At 48.6% G+C, this 12,392-nt stretch overlaps 1 protein-coding gene across 9 annotated transcripts in view; it reads right to left on the bottom strand.

Moving 5' to 3' along the window:
* The window catches only part of adam15 (ADAM metallopeptidase domain 15), a 27,315-nt gene that overhangs the window by 9,642 nt on the left and 5,281 nt on the right, over positions 1-12,392 (bottom strand). For 8 of the 9 annotated variants that reach the window (XM_085292818.1, XM_085292811.1, XM_085292813.1 and 5 more), the window contains exons 3-17: positions 8,259-8,335; positions 7,698-7,776; positions 7,532-7,608; positions 5,854-6,109; positions 5,195-5,260; positions 4,178-4,249; positions 3,920-4,089; positions 3,759-3,843; positions 3,437-3,585; positions 2,274-2,451; positions 2,031-2,123; positions 1,749-1,944; positions 1,229-1,337; positions 823-1,018; positions 412-489 (exon numbers count right to left, since the gene is read on the bottom strand). In XM_085292818.1, the coding sequence (XP_085148944.1) occupies positions 412-489; positions 823-1,018; positions 1,229-1,337; positions 1,749-1,944; positions 2,031-2,123; positions 2,274-2,451; positions 3,437-3,585; positions 3,759-3,843; positions 3,920-4,089; positions 4,178-4,249; positions 5,195-5,260; positions 5,854-6,109; positions 7,532-7,608; positions 7,698-7,776; positions 8,259-8,335 (1,881 nt within the window). The remainder of the gene's footprint in view (positions 1-411; positions 490-822; positions 1,019-1,228; positions 1,338-1,748; positions 1,945-2,030; positions 2,124-2,273; positions 2,452-3,436; positions 3,586-3,758; positions 3,844-3,919; positions 4,090-4,177; positions 4,250-5,194; positions 5,261-5,853; positions 6,110-7,531; positions 7,609-7,697; positions 7,777-8,258; positions 8,336-12,392) is intronic. The other variant, XM_085292815.1, reaches the window with a different exon arrangement.

Below are 12,392 nucleotides of genomic sequence, written 5' to 3'. Positions count from 1 at the left end.
TGGAATATTATGTTTTTGTTGCTGCAAGTGCTTTTATGCAGTTTTTGCAAAGCTACATGTGGAAGGAAACTGTGACCGAGGACAAGCTGATGGCATCAGATGTAAGTACAACTCCTCTGGTTTCATATGCAAAAAAATTTATTGCGCTAGCTTACAAGGTTGCAGAGCTATTTAAAAATAGTTACGCAAACTGGAGCGTGCTGCTCTGACCGGCTTTAAAGGGTTAATGTGAAGGATCCTCCCAAAGTGCAAGGCAGTACGTCTTTCTCATGACCAGCAGGGGGCGACTCCTCAGCACATAAATCACGACCTCAGTAAACTGATGAGTTTATTTGGTCTCATGTGAAATTATGGTGGAAACCTCTGTCTTTGTGCCAACGTATACCTCACACATTTTTAAATGTGACTCACCCCGTGGCCGTTGCATTTCCTGCGACACTCGTCCACACCGAACACTGACACATCCTGACACTTCTGGTTCAAACAGGCCTGAAACAGCAACAAAATCACACTTCTACAAAAGTTTGTTTCAAGAAATTCTCACAAAAATCTTACAAAACTCGGAATATTTGGAACTTCAGTGGAACATTCGGTTTTATCTATCTAAGGAGCTTGGAGAGAAAAGCCACTGGACTAAAGTTTCTTTGAAACTTTATTTTTCTTTCCCAGCTGCTTCGATAACCATGACCTGGAAGACTGCGAACCTACACAGACGCTTTGCTTTTAATCCTTTTTTGTTGTTGCATAATTAAAATTACTGCAACTAAAGAGAATTAATTCAAATACAAACTGTCCCCCAGCCTGTAGGAGGCGCTGTCTGACCTTGCCACGGCCGCATGCGGTGCCGTGGGCCACGGTGGCGGGGTCGGACACGTCGTCACCCAGGTGGAAGAAGGTGCCTCTGCAGACCAGGTCGCTGTTGTTGAAGTGGACCCTGGTGGTGAGGATCTCTGCGTTGGTGCCCAGCAGGGGGCGGTCCCTCCCACCCTGACACTGGATCCTGCCGCAGTGAACGTCCCTGCATCGGCAAGCAAACGTGACAGGAAGTGAAGTGCGGGAAAAGCTGGAATTTTGGTTCCCATAAGCATAGCAAACGTCCAATTTTTGGTCTCCAAAAGAAGATATGAACACACACACACACACACACACACACACGGGCATGATGGGATTTGTAGGCCTGCAGTACAGTAACGCAGCAGTGACCGTGACAGTGCCCCTGTGGACTCACGAGTTCCTGCAGGGGATGTAGGAGCCGTTGGTCAGCTGACCACAGTTTCCATATTTGTTTCCCTTTTTGTTCACAGACGAGAAACAGACGGCGGGAGCGCTGGTGGCATCTGAAGACAGAAATAAAAACCAGTCACAAATGCACGTTTTAAACTGGTTTAAACCAAAAGAGCCAAAGTTTAGTCAGAGTACAACAGAAACCAGGCTTCAAACAGGAGCTGGCTCAGTGCAAACTGGTTTAAGCTTTGTTGGCTTCAGTGTTGTTCACTGTGCGGGTCAAACTCACTCCAGGTCGCTGGTACGTGAGGTGCAATCAGATTTAGGCTAAAATAAGCTGTGACAAATTGTGATTGATAGGAGATTTAGACTCGGTTTAAATCTATCTGCTCATTCTCAGCTGTGTCGTCCTCACACAGCTTTAAGTCCTCATTTGTGGCTCACAGTGATCATTTCCTCCATGTTTAATATAAACATCCAGCACAGGACAGGAAATGAGGGACAGGTACAGACTGGAGTCTTACTGGGTCCCCACAGCGTCTGGCACTGGCTGTGCATGCTGGCGCAGACTCCTCCATAGCAGTAGGAGGCGCCCTCCTCACAGGGTTCCCCATTCTGCAGAAATACATTGGGGGGGCAATAGGGGGAGGAGCCTGTGCAGTACTCAGGGAGGTCACATTCCCCGAGAGGCTCACGACACACCGAACCCGCCGCTCGCAGCTGATGGAGGAGGAAGAGGAGGAGTTAGATGAAAATACTGCAGGAAACATTGTTTTTATATTTGTGGGCATCGACGTCAGCCTGACCTTACAGTCCTGGCAGCAGATACCATCAGATGAGCACTGAGCTCCAGGAACCAGCTTACAGGTGGAGGCGTTACAGCAGGGGTCCTCACACTCCTGACCAATCAGAGCACAGCAGCACATCATCAAGAAGGAGAACAAACCAAAGTAACGTGTGTGACCTTCATCACTGCTAGGAGTGACGAAGAGTAACTGTGACTGAAACTGAAGCAAACGTGCTGCAGAAGCAGGTGAACAGGCGAGTACCTCCAGCAGGCCGCAGTCACACTCCTCTCCTTTCTCCACGTAGAGGTTTCCACAGCGAGGTCCTCCCAGCAGGTGCTCCGGCTGTGGCACGTTGAACAGACACATACCGCCGCCGTGCAGCAGGCTGACGGACAGATCTGCAGCGCTGCAGCTGCTGAATAGCTGACCCGGCATGAACCTGAGGTCAGAGGTCACAGGACACTGGTATTACACGGCTAAAAACGAACCAGGAAAGCCTCAGGACTGAAAAATGACACCGAAACTGAACCTGCGGCTCCTCTAATGGCCACTTGAGGCTCCAGCAGAGAGCCAGTAAACAACAGACACATTAAGGCTGCGTCACACGCAAACGGCGTTTTCGATCACTGATAACTGAGATTCTTTAAAACTCCTGCCACGGTGCAGATTTTCAAAAACTCAGTTTTTGCGTTTACGTGTGGACGAGGAAAACTGAGAGTTAGTCACGCAACGTCAAAGCTGTGCGCCTTGTTTGATGTGGCGCTGTGCGCCACATTGTTGTTTACATCAGATTATTTCTACAATGGCGGATAGAGACAAAATCCGACGGCTGTTAATCCGACTATCTGCAGTTTTGTCGTGCTTACATTTACACACACAAAGAAACAAAAACGGAAAATCTGTGTTTTCAAAAATACCCGTGTTCATGTGGACGTAGCCTAGGAAGTCCAACTTTACAGCATATTTACAGCCTGATGCAAAAACCAAACGCTTTGGTCTCTGTGGATAATTTCATTTAGGCTTTATCGGGTTTTTTAAACGACAGACTGAGCTGATCGAACAGGAAACACGATCCAGCACCGGAGCTAAGGTCACAGTTCACCTTTGTTTTCAGCCTGAAGTGCGAACTCTGACCTGACGGGTCCGAGGGCGTAATAAGAGGTACTTATTGAAAATGAATAGAAAATTCAATAACCTTATTTAACTTTATTTGACCGGGCGAGACATTAAGAGCACATTCTTTGGGAAAAGGGGGAACGACTAAAAGCAGCTGTGCTCCTGCTGAGACGAGACCTTTAAGACTTCAGAGATGTAAAGCAGTTAAAGCACAGAGTAAAGAGAGAAGCAGGACTCGAGCGATGAGTCTCAGCAGGGTTGGGGGTTCTGGTCTGATGCTGACCCGGGTTAAACAGTCTGGCACTGACCCGGTTGAGGGCTCCATGATGCAGCCCCCGAGCCGCGGCTCGTTCTGGCAGGAGCAGTGGCGCTCCGCGGTGTCGTGGCTCATCCCGAGGTTGTGACCCAGCTCGTGAGCAACAGTTGAAGCCACGCCCAGAACACTGACCAGGTGATCCTGACAGGAAGAGAGAAATCGCTTCGTTTTTATGGAGCCAAGTATTTTGTCAGTAAAGTGTAAAAAGATCAAAATGTTTTACACTAAAATCTTGTTTGGCTAAAAATGTAAACGAATCACTAAATCACAGTGACACAGGAAGTAAACGGAGCTCGACGCGAAGGCCGACTCACCACGTTGACGCCGCCCGACCTGTCTCTGGAGCACATGGATGACTGAGACGCCATCCCCACTGTGGTGCCGTCAAAGGACCCGCCCCTGTGAAGAAGAAACGAACACGTGACGACCCGAACCAGGAGCGATGCGAGACTTTTATTTTGGTAAGTGCTCCTACATGACGAGCTGGGCGTTGTCATGGCGAAGGCGTGGCAGCAGGTCTCTGGTCCTCCACTCCAGGAAGTTGCTTAGGGTGTCGGTCGGGCTCTTCTCCACACGGATCTTGTCGCGGTCGCTCCAGATCTCCAAACCCGTGAGCGCCACGCGGACGTTCAGGGGACGGTAGAACTGAAACAGGAAGAAGAGGCGGTTCAGGTGCGCTGCTGCTGCTGCAGTGTTACAGAGGCCGGCTGTGACAGGAAGTCAGAGATCTCACCCAGTCCACCTGGTTGGCCACGTCCAGCATGCGGTAGATGATGGTGTTATTGTTCTTCTGGTAATTCAGAAACTGTGGAGCAGACTGCAGCTTTAGTCACATCAGGATGGAACAACCAACATGTTAAACTGCAAATCAAATCAGCAAACGACAAAGAATCAGTCGGCACATTTCAGGGTGAAACAAACTGCTGCCATCTTGTGTCGAGAACGCGCTACTGCAGGTTAAAAACCCCAAACAGCTGAAACTCTTTAAAAGACATTTGTTTGGCTCGCTGCAGCACGCCCCTCCTCTCTGCTCCAAACGCCAGGCCATGTTAATTGTCAAATCACATGACCTTTGCAGGTCAGAGGTCACCGCTCTGCTGCATTGAGCCGGGTCCCATCAGACAAACCTGTGAAATCCTGCTTTGAAGAGGTAACTAAGGCTACGTTCACACTGCAGGCGAAAGCGCATCAAATCCGACCTGGGTCACTGTCATGTGGTGCTGAATCCGATACATATCTGATGTTGTAGAAAGCGACTGCTGTTTGATGGTCATGTCGCATTAAATCCGTCTTTTACGTCACTGACACAAGACAGACGCCGATTATCAGCGCCGGAGACAAACGAGAAAGCATGGCGGCCATTGTTAAAGCACGGGCCCTTTTTTCTCAGTGTCCTTCTTTCTCTAATTAATTTGTCAAAATTCTGTCGGTTACGACTCTGCAGAAATTGATAGACTGCTGCAACAACACCTGCTAGCTCTGTAGCCGCCATTTTTCCTTCCGCAAACAGAGCGCGTCATGTGTGACGGCTTCTTTTGCGCATGCGGGCCGCTTTGAGGGTTCACACTGGAGCGCGTTTGCGGTCACATTTTATTTGCAGTGTGAACAACCAGACAAAAAAAATCAGAAGGAGCTTTAAGACCTGCAGTGTGAACGTAGCCTAAGAGACACACCAACAATACACACACACACACACACGCACGCACACACACACACACACGCACACACACACACACACACACACACTGACCTCCTGGTGATCGGCCACCAGCACCAGTTCGATGTATTTGGTCTCAGACAGGATGTCTCTCTTCGTCTGCAGACAGAACACACACAGAGGTCAGGTCAGAGGTCAGGTCAGAGGTCAAATGGGAGTAAAAGTTTGACGTATTTGTAGTTTATCAAACTTCTGCAGTTTAACGACCCCGTCAACAGCTGCCGCACGAGGGCTGACCTACAGTTTGAAGCCTCCAGACTCGCTCACCTTAAAGAGAGTCGCCTTCTCTGTGAGGTGAGTTTTACTCACATAAAACAGGAACTGCTGATCTGACTTTAACACGTCATCTAACATCTTAAAACTCTTTAAAATTCCTGCTTTATTGAACAAAGTCTGGGGAGAGGAACGGCTTCACTTCCTGTTTGACTGCAGGTGAAATACTGGAACACTTAAACACGCGGATTGTTTCAGGTGTGTGAGATCTGTGAGCACAGCACTGCATCACTTCACCCTCCATGTCCGTGGGGGCGTGGCTCCTGTCACTGACTGTGGGCCAGAGCCTCTCCAGATCTGACCTCCTGGGGGCCCTAAGCCTTACCTTTGCAAACACCTGTAACACATTCCTTGTAAGCACTTCCTGACTGTGCAGACTATAACTCAGCTCTCTATAAAAACATGGCGGCCTGTCTCACCCTGTGTGTGTGTGTGGAGCTGTGGATGGGGGGGACGGCGGTGTGCGACACTCCACAGCCTCCTGCAGCGTCATCCTCCAGGGGGGTGGTGGAGAACAGCAGGTGGACTCCTCCTTCATCATCCTCACCTCCTCCTCCACTCTCCCCTCCTGCACCCTCCTCCTCCTCTTCCTCCCTCGCCTGGTGGTGGTGATGGTGGTGCTCCTCCTGTGGCTGCAGCTCAAAGCTCAGGGTGGCGTTCAGGGCGACGATGCCACTGCAGGAGGAAGCAGCTGATTAACAGGGGTCCTATTCATATTTCTAAGCACACACACAGGAGTGTTTACCTTTGACCTCAGAGCTCCACTGTAAATATTTCTATCACATAACAATAAAAAACAGAATAAAACTGGTTTTTATTGATTTGTTATCATGATGCTGACGACACAGGAAGTAGGATGGGCGTGCAGTTATGAAATCATATCGAGGGAAATGATGACTCCGGTTTTTTTGTGCAGTTAGAAAATAAATTCGCGATTCATTTCACAAACCAGACTCGGTTCTTTTCACGGCGACCTACAGGCTGCAGGAAACCACCACAGAGCTCGCTGAGCTGCACAGAAAATCTTTGTTTTTACGTTCTCAGTAATCCAACCTGATGAATAAAGGTTAATACAGCTTGTGTATAATCTGAGCTCAGCGATTACTCTCGGGGCCGGACCCTCTCTCTTCACGTGCTGATAAATAAACCTGATAATCGTCCTGCAGCTCGAACGTTTTCTGTGTCAGGTCAGAGGCCGTTGATCCGGATCAGTTCGGCCGGCTCTGGAACGCTGACGCTTCACTCGGGTTTTCTGCCAAGAACACTGCCTTAAACACAAAGACCTGAAACATCGAGTCCTGGACTGAGCGGATTGGAGGTTTTTAGGTTTAAGGAGCTTTCTGACATGTTTTTGGTTTTTGACGTGACGCAGCAGTGAATCCCACCGACTGAACGTGAACATCTGTCAGTCTAAACACAGACAGCTGTCAGCGATAAATATTCATATTTCAGAGAGCAGCTGCCTGCCTGACACTCAGCTTCGACCCGTCAGCAGAAATCTGCAGCTTCTGTTTTTGCAGAACAGGATGAGCGTTTGGAAACCAGCGCTGTCTAAACACGACGACTTCCTCCTGAACCGTGCGTCTCCGTTTGTCAGGCTTCACGTCCGTTCGAGCGTTTAAGCACAGAAACTCTTTTCTTCTTCCTTCCTCTCTCACACTGAAATTACTGTATTTTTATAGTGTCTGTATTTAATACGTACAGGAACCTCTAACAGCTGTCTCCACCTTAAACTCAGAACAGGTGACCCTGAACTCTCCTGCAGGCGTCCCAGGATGCAGTGGGGCGTTCTCCTCCACTCTCTGTGGCATGTAAAGGTTTATCTTCTCTCAGCTTTAGTTTGTTGTGTCTTGCTCTTAGTTTTTCAGAGGAAAGGAGGATTCAGGGTCACCTGATCGAGCCCAAAGAGGAAAGTTTCAAAGCTAAAGTTGAAAGCAGAGGATGTCTGTGTCCTGAAACCAAGCCGAGGATTCACGGAAGAAGGGCCGAACGCTCGACTTTTAGAAACTCTGAACCACAAATAAGCCTCCAGCTGAGAGCGAGACGCGCTGTGATGGGCCTGAAAGGTTGTCCTTCCTGTTGGGGGCGGGTACTGACCGGAGTCCCGAGCAGGTGCTCAGAGCCACTCTGGACTGGGGGAATCCTCTGACGCTGCCGTGGTAATAACAGTGAGTCTGCAGGCGACATAAACACAACAGCATCTGTCACAGCTGGACGACTCCACGGGGAAGGTCTGACGGCTGCGGTGCGTTCGCTGACTCACCACAGGGTTGGCCATTACAGACACTCCGGTACCGTTGGGGAGGTAGTAGAAGACGTTTGGCGGTTTGGGCAGCAGGTCGCTAAAGAGACACGACAAAGATCAAAGTGTGTGAGAGACGGCGAGAATCAAACAGCAGCATTAACAGAATCACATTCAAACGAGTGATGCGACGCGCCCTCGCGTTACGGCCTCTCAAACAACCTGCGATGTTCGCTGCCAGGCTGGTGTCAGAGCACGGCTTCCCAAAACAGTTAAATATTACAACACCAAAGGACAGCTGATAGTTGGGAGGGGCTCAGAATAAAGTCTCTGACTATCCCCCACATATCAGCTGTAAACTAATGTCAACAGGAAGTGATTGAGTCAGAAACGGCGAGTGTACGCGACGACGACGACTGAGAAAGAATTCAGAATCAAACAGCAGCGATAAAATTAAAAATGTCTCCTCAATCCGACACGATCCGCAGTGACGGCTGCGACATCTTTATTTATATCAGCTCAGATTAACGTCACAGGAGGTTCGGTACATGTGGTGTTTAATGTCACGCCGCTCAGACTCACTGGTTCTTCTCCAGCTCCAGCAGGAAGAGTCTTCCTCCCACCTCCAGCCCACACTGCAGCCTGTCAGGGTGGCCATCCTGGGAACACAGGAAGAACAGTTCCTTCATTTACTGAGCCGATTAAACTCTGGAGGCAGGAAAGAAAAGAACAGGATGGAGCGCGTCCAAACGGCACAAATACCCGAGGCTAACGAGACGGATTTGCACATTCAAATTACTGCTGAGGGCACCTGTGGAGGTAAACAACAGGGGCATAAATGATTGGCTAAGATAACAGAAACTAACAGAGCTGTGGAGGGGCGGAGCTTCCTCATTGCTCTATATCCAGTCACCTGCAGCTCTAACAGCTGTCTGAACTTTTCCAGGTACCACAGAGGGCCTATGTGTGCCTGAACCAATCATCATCTGGATTTTTATTATTAAACGCACTTACTGCTCATCATCATCATCATTTCATACCCTGAATTAAAAGCACCAACTCTCATAATTCAGCGAGCCCACTCCCACTCTCATTGTTCCGCTTCCACCATTTTTACTTCATTCCGGTGACTTCCTTTCTTCTGCTCCTTTAGGATGTGGCGGTGCAGAGTACATCCGCCATCTAATCAATACACCTTCCTGTCTTAATGGAGCTTCTCTCTGAAGTGCAGGCACTTCCTGTCCAGCGGCTTTCTCCTCTCAGCTCTGGAGGAAGTGTAGGAGTGTGCGTTACTGGGTGTAGCAGCACTGTTCCTGTGAAACCCCCGTCATGGGGAGCAGCCACGTGGCCGTTCCTGTGGCTGATGACGCCCTGCTTTTCCTCATAAACCTTCGCTGCGCACCGAGGCTCAGCGACTGAATCGGGCCCCGCTGTGTCGGAGCTAGAGCTGGACGTCCTGTTAGAGCCACCTGACACATGCTTTGAAATCCCCTCCATCCACATGTTTCTGACATCAGCCAGATGTTGTGCACTGGGCTTCTACACTTTTCCCACTGCAATGCAAAACGGGATTTAAGTTTCCTTTGTTAAAACATCGTCCCGGCAGTGCTGGCCGGGACGATGTTCATGGTGTATCCCAAGTTTACCAGAGCTCTTTCTTGTGTCATATCAGCGGTCCCCAACCCCCGGGCCCCGGACCGGTCCGTGAGTCGTTGGGTACCGGGCCACGAGAGCTGAGGCTCGGGTGTGAAATTTATGGTTTTCAGGGTTTTTATCGTTAACTGTTTCCCTGGGTCTTTTCCCGCGTTGTAGTTGCGTGTCTTATTTTGAAAGGGATATTTACACGTTACCATAGCGACCTGAGAGCATTAAGGGGCAGAGAGGAGGATGTCACTCTCATTGTTGTCGTGGCATTTCAGGAGGACGCTGCTAATAAAGTTACACACTTACACAGTGAATTCCCGTTCATTATTATATTTACCACCGTTTTTGTCTCGGTCGTGTCATTTTACTTTGTGTTTATTTATCCGCGACATCTTAAAGGCCGGTCCATGAAAATATTGTCTGACATTAAACCGTCCGTGGGGCAACAAAGGGTGGGGACCGCTGATCTATATCATACTCAATACAGAACATGTCCTGTTCGAAAACAAATCAAACAAATCAGTAAACCACAGAACTTTTTGCTGTCTTTAAACTAAATGAACATCTGGATGGTCGTGTTCGCGTTTCCTCAGCACGACTGTGAAGCTCTTCTTTGAATTTCCACATGGACTCCTCCGTTCTCTCTCTCCAGGTAGACTCACCGGCTAGCCCAGAGTAACGCCTGATCTTTGCCTCACCTGGTTCCCCATCACTGTGTGTGGGCGGGGCTGCCTGTAGCCCCACCCACAGCAAGTCCAATGCAGAGGCGGCAGCAGAAGTGTTTGTTTAAAGCTGCAGACACAGCTCTGCTCTCTTTCCTGTCCCAGGTGCATTTACGGTTCCTGAACGCAGCACGGAGCCGCTCCAGGCCGCTGCCGCGCTGCGATCGTGGAAATGTGCAGTTCTTAATATAATCTGGGGTTATGTTGATTTCTGGATCATATCACGTCACACTGGGGGAACTGTGGGACCTTCACACAGCTCTGGTCTCACAGCACACAGTCAAACTTTGAACATCTTTAATTTTGTTACACTTACAGTTTACAAGAAAAAAAAAGCAGCTTTACAACTCACAGCTGACTCATGAATAGTCAGCGTGAGCATCTCTGCTCTCCTCCCACTCGATGATTAATAACCTTCAGTTTTGTTTTTCAGGAAAGCTGGACTAACATGTGACCTGGACCGCCCTCGCTCCGTTCGGATCTTTCGTTTTAGTGGTGATACTAAACAACAACACGTATTCCTCACATCATGGGCTGCAGTCCTGCAGGGTTTGAAGGGGAGATTTTGGGTGAAGTTCTCCTTTAAAAGTGAACAGAATTCCCCTCTGAGGCGTGCTTGTTTCCCCACCCTCTCTGAACTTTGTACTGTGGTGGGGTCAGATTATTGTGCAGCAGGATGTGTGTGTGTGTGTGTGTGTGTGTGTGTTGGCTGAGTCATGATCGTTGCAGCTGGGAGGGTCCGACTCTGAGAGGCAGCGCAGAGGAAACTGAATCAGCGACATACTAAACTCTGCGAGCTGGAAACATGCAGCTGTTCAGACCTCTGATTGGTTCCTCCAGACGAGCATGACAGCGCCCCCTTTAGGTTCATTTCTAGAGCACGCAGCTGATGTACAAAGATTTTCTTTCACCGCTAAAAGAAACAGGCGTGACTCGAGTTGCTCTCGTGTGCATTTTTTTTTTTCCCCAAACGGTCCAAATAATTCCCTGAAAGCAGACGAAGCAGCTGGAACAGATGTTACTGTTCATGTTACTAAAAATGGCGAGCGTGTTATTGTAGCTCTTAATCTGAAGAACAAGAATTATTAAAGCAACAAATGCATTATAGATGTAAGATGGTTCATAGACTGACGTCAGTATTTAGAACTGCAGAGACAAACTCTGGGCGGAGAACGGCGTCGTCGTCGCTGCTGGGTCGTTTTTGAGTCGGCTTAATTCATCGCTAATCAAATCAGAGTGAAACACAAAACGTAATTAGCTCCACTGCAGGAACTCTGCTTTTTAAGCCAAATCAGAAGCTCCACAGTGCTGTGGTTCAGGAGCTCCACCCGGCTGGAAAATCCTGATTTTGATCTGAAATAAACGACTTTCTTATTGGCGAATCGTTTAATAATCATAGATTTAAGTACTGCAAACAGTAAAACTGGACACTTCATTATTATCAGGAAGTCCTAAAAACTCCCTGAAAAGCCTTCAGCTAATCCAAAATGCTGCAGCAAGAGTCCTGACAGGGACTAGAAAGAGAGAGCAGATTTCTCCTGTTTTGGCTTCCTGTTAAATCCAGAATTCAAAATCCTGCTCCTCACATACAAGGTCTTAAATAATCAGGCCCCATCTTATCTTAATGACCTTGTAGTACCATATCACCCTATTAGAGCACTTCGCTCTCGCTCTGCAGGCCTACTTGTTGTTCCTAGAGTATTTAAAAGTAGAATGGGAGGCAGAGCCTTCAGTTTTCAGGCCCCTCTTCTGTGGAACCAGCTTCCAGTTTGGATTCAGGAGACAGACACTATCTCTACTTTCAAGATTAGGCTTCAAACTTTCCTTTTTGCTAAAGCATATAGTTAGGGCTGGACCAGGTGACCCTGAATCCTCCCTTAGTGATGCTGCAATAGACGTAGGCTGCCGGGGGATTCCCATGATGCACTGGGTGTTTCTTCTTCACTCACTATGTATTAACAGACCTCTCTGCATTGAATCATATCTGTTATTAACCTCTGTCTCTCTTCCACAGCATGTCTTTATCCTGTCTTCCTTCTCTCACCCCAACCAATCACAGCAGATGGCCCCGCCCCTCCCTGAGCCTGGTTCTGCCGGAGGTTTCTTCCTGTTAAAAGGGAGTTTTTCCTTCCCACTGTCGCCAAAGTGCTGCTCATAGGGGATCATATGATTGTTGGGTTTTCTCTGTATGTATTATTGTAGGGTCGACCTTACAATATAAAGCGCCTTGAGGCCACTGCTGTTGTGATTTGGCGCTATATGAATAAAATTGAATGGAATTTCTGTGATTTTGGTCCTGGATGTGTCTCCTTGTCTCACTTGGTTCCCTTTGTGTCCTGCAGTCTCTCTG

Source organism: Mchenga conophoros, linkage group LG11, assembly GCF_057382185.1.
Source record: "Mchenga conophoros isolate Kocher_MC1m ecotype Shallow Benthic linkage group LG11, M_conophoros_male_GT1.1, whole genome shotgun sequence".
NCBI classification, from domain to species: domain Eukaryota; kingdom Metazoa; phylum Chordata; class Actinopteri; order Cichliformes; family Cichlidae; genus Mchenga; species Mchenga conophoros.
Note: the sequence above shows the minus strand (reverse complement) of the source record. Positions and strands in the feature narration are given on the sequence as shown.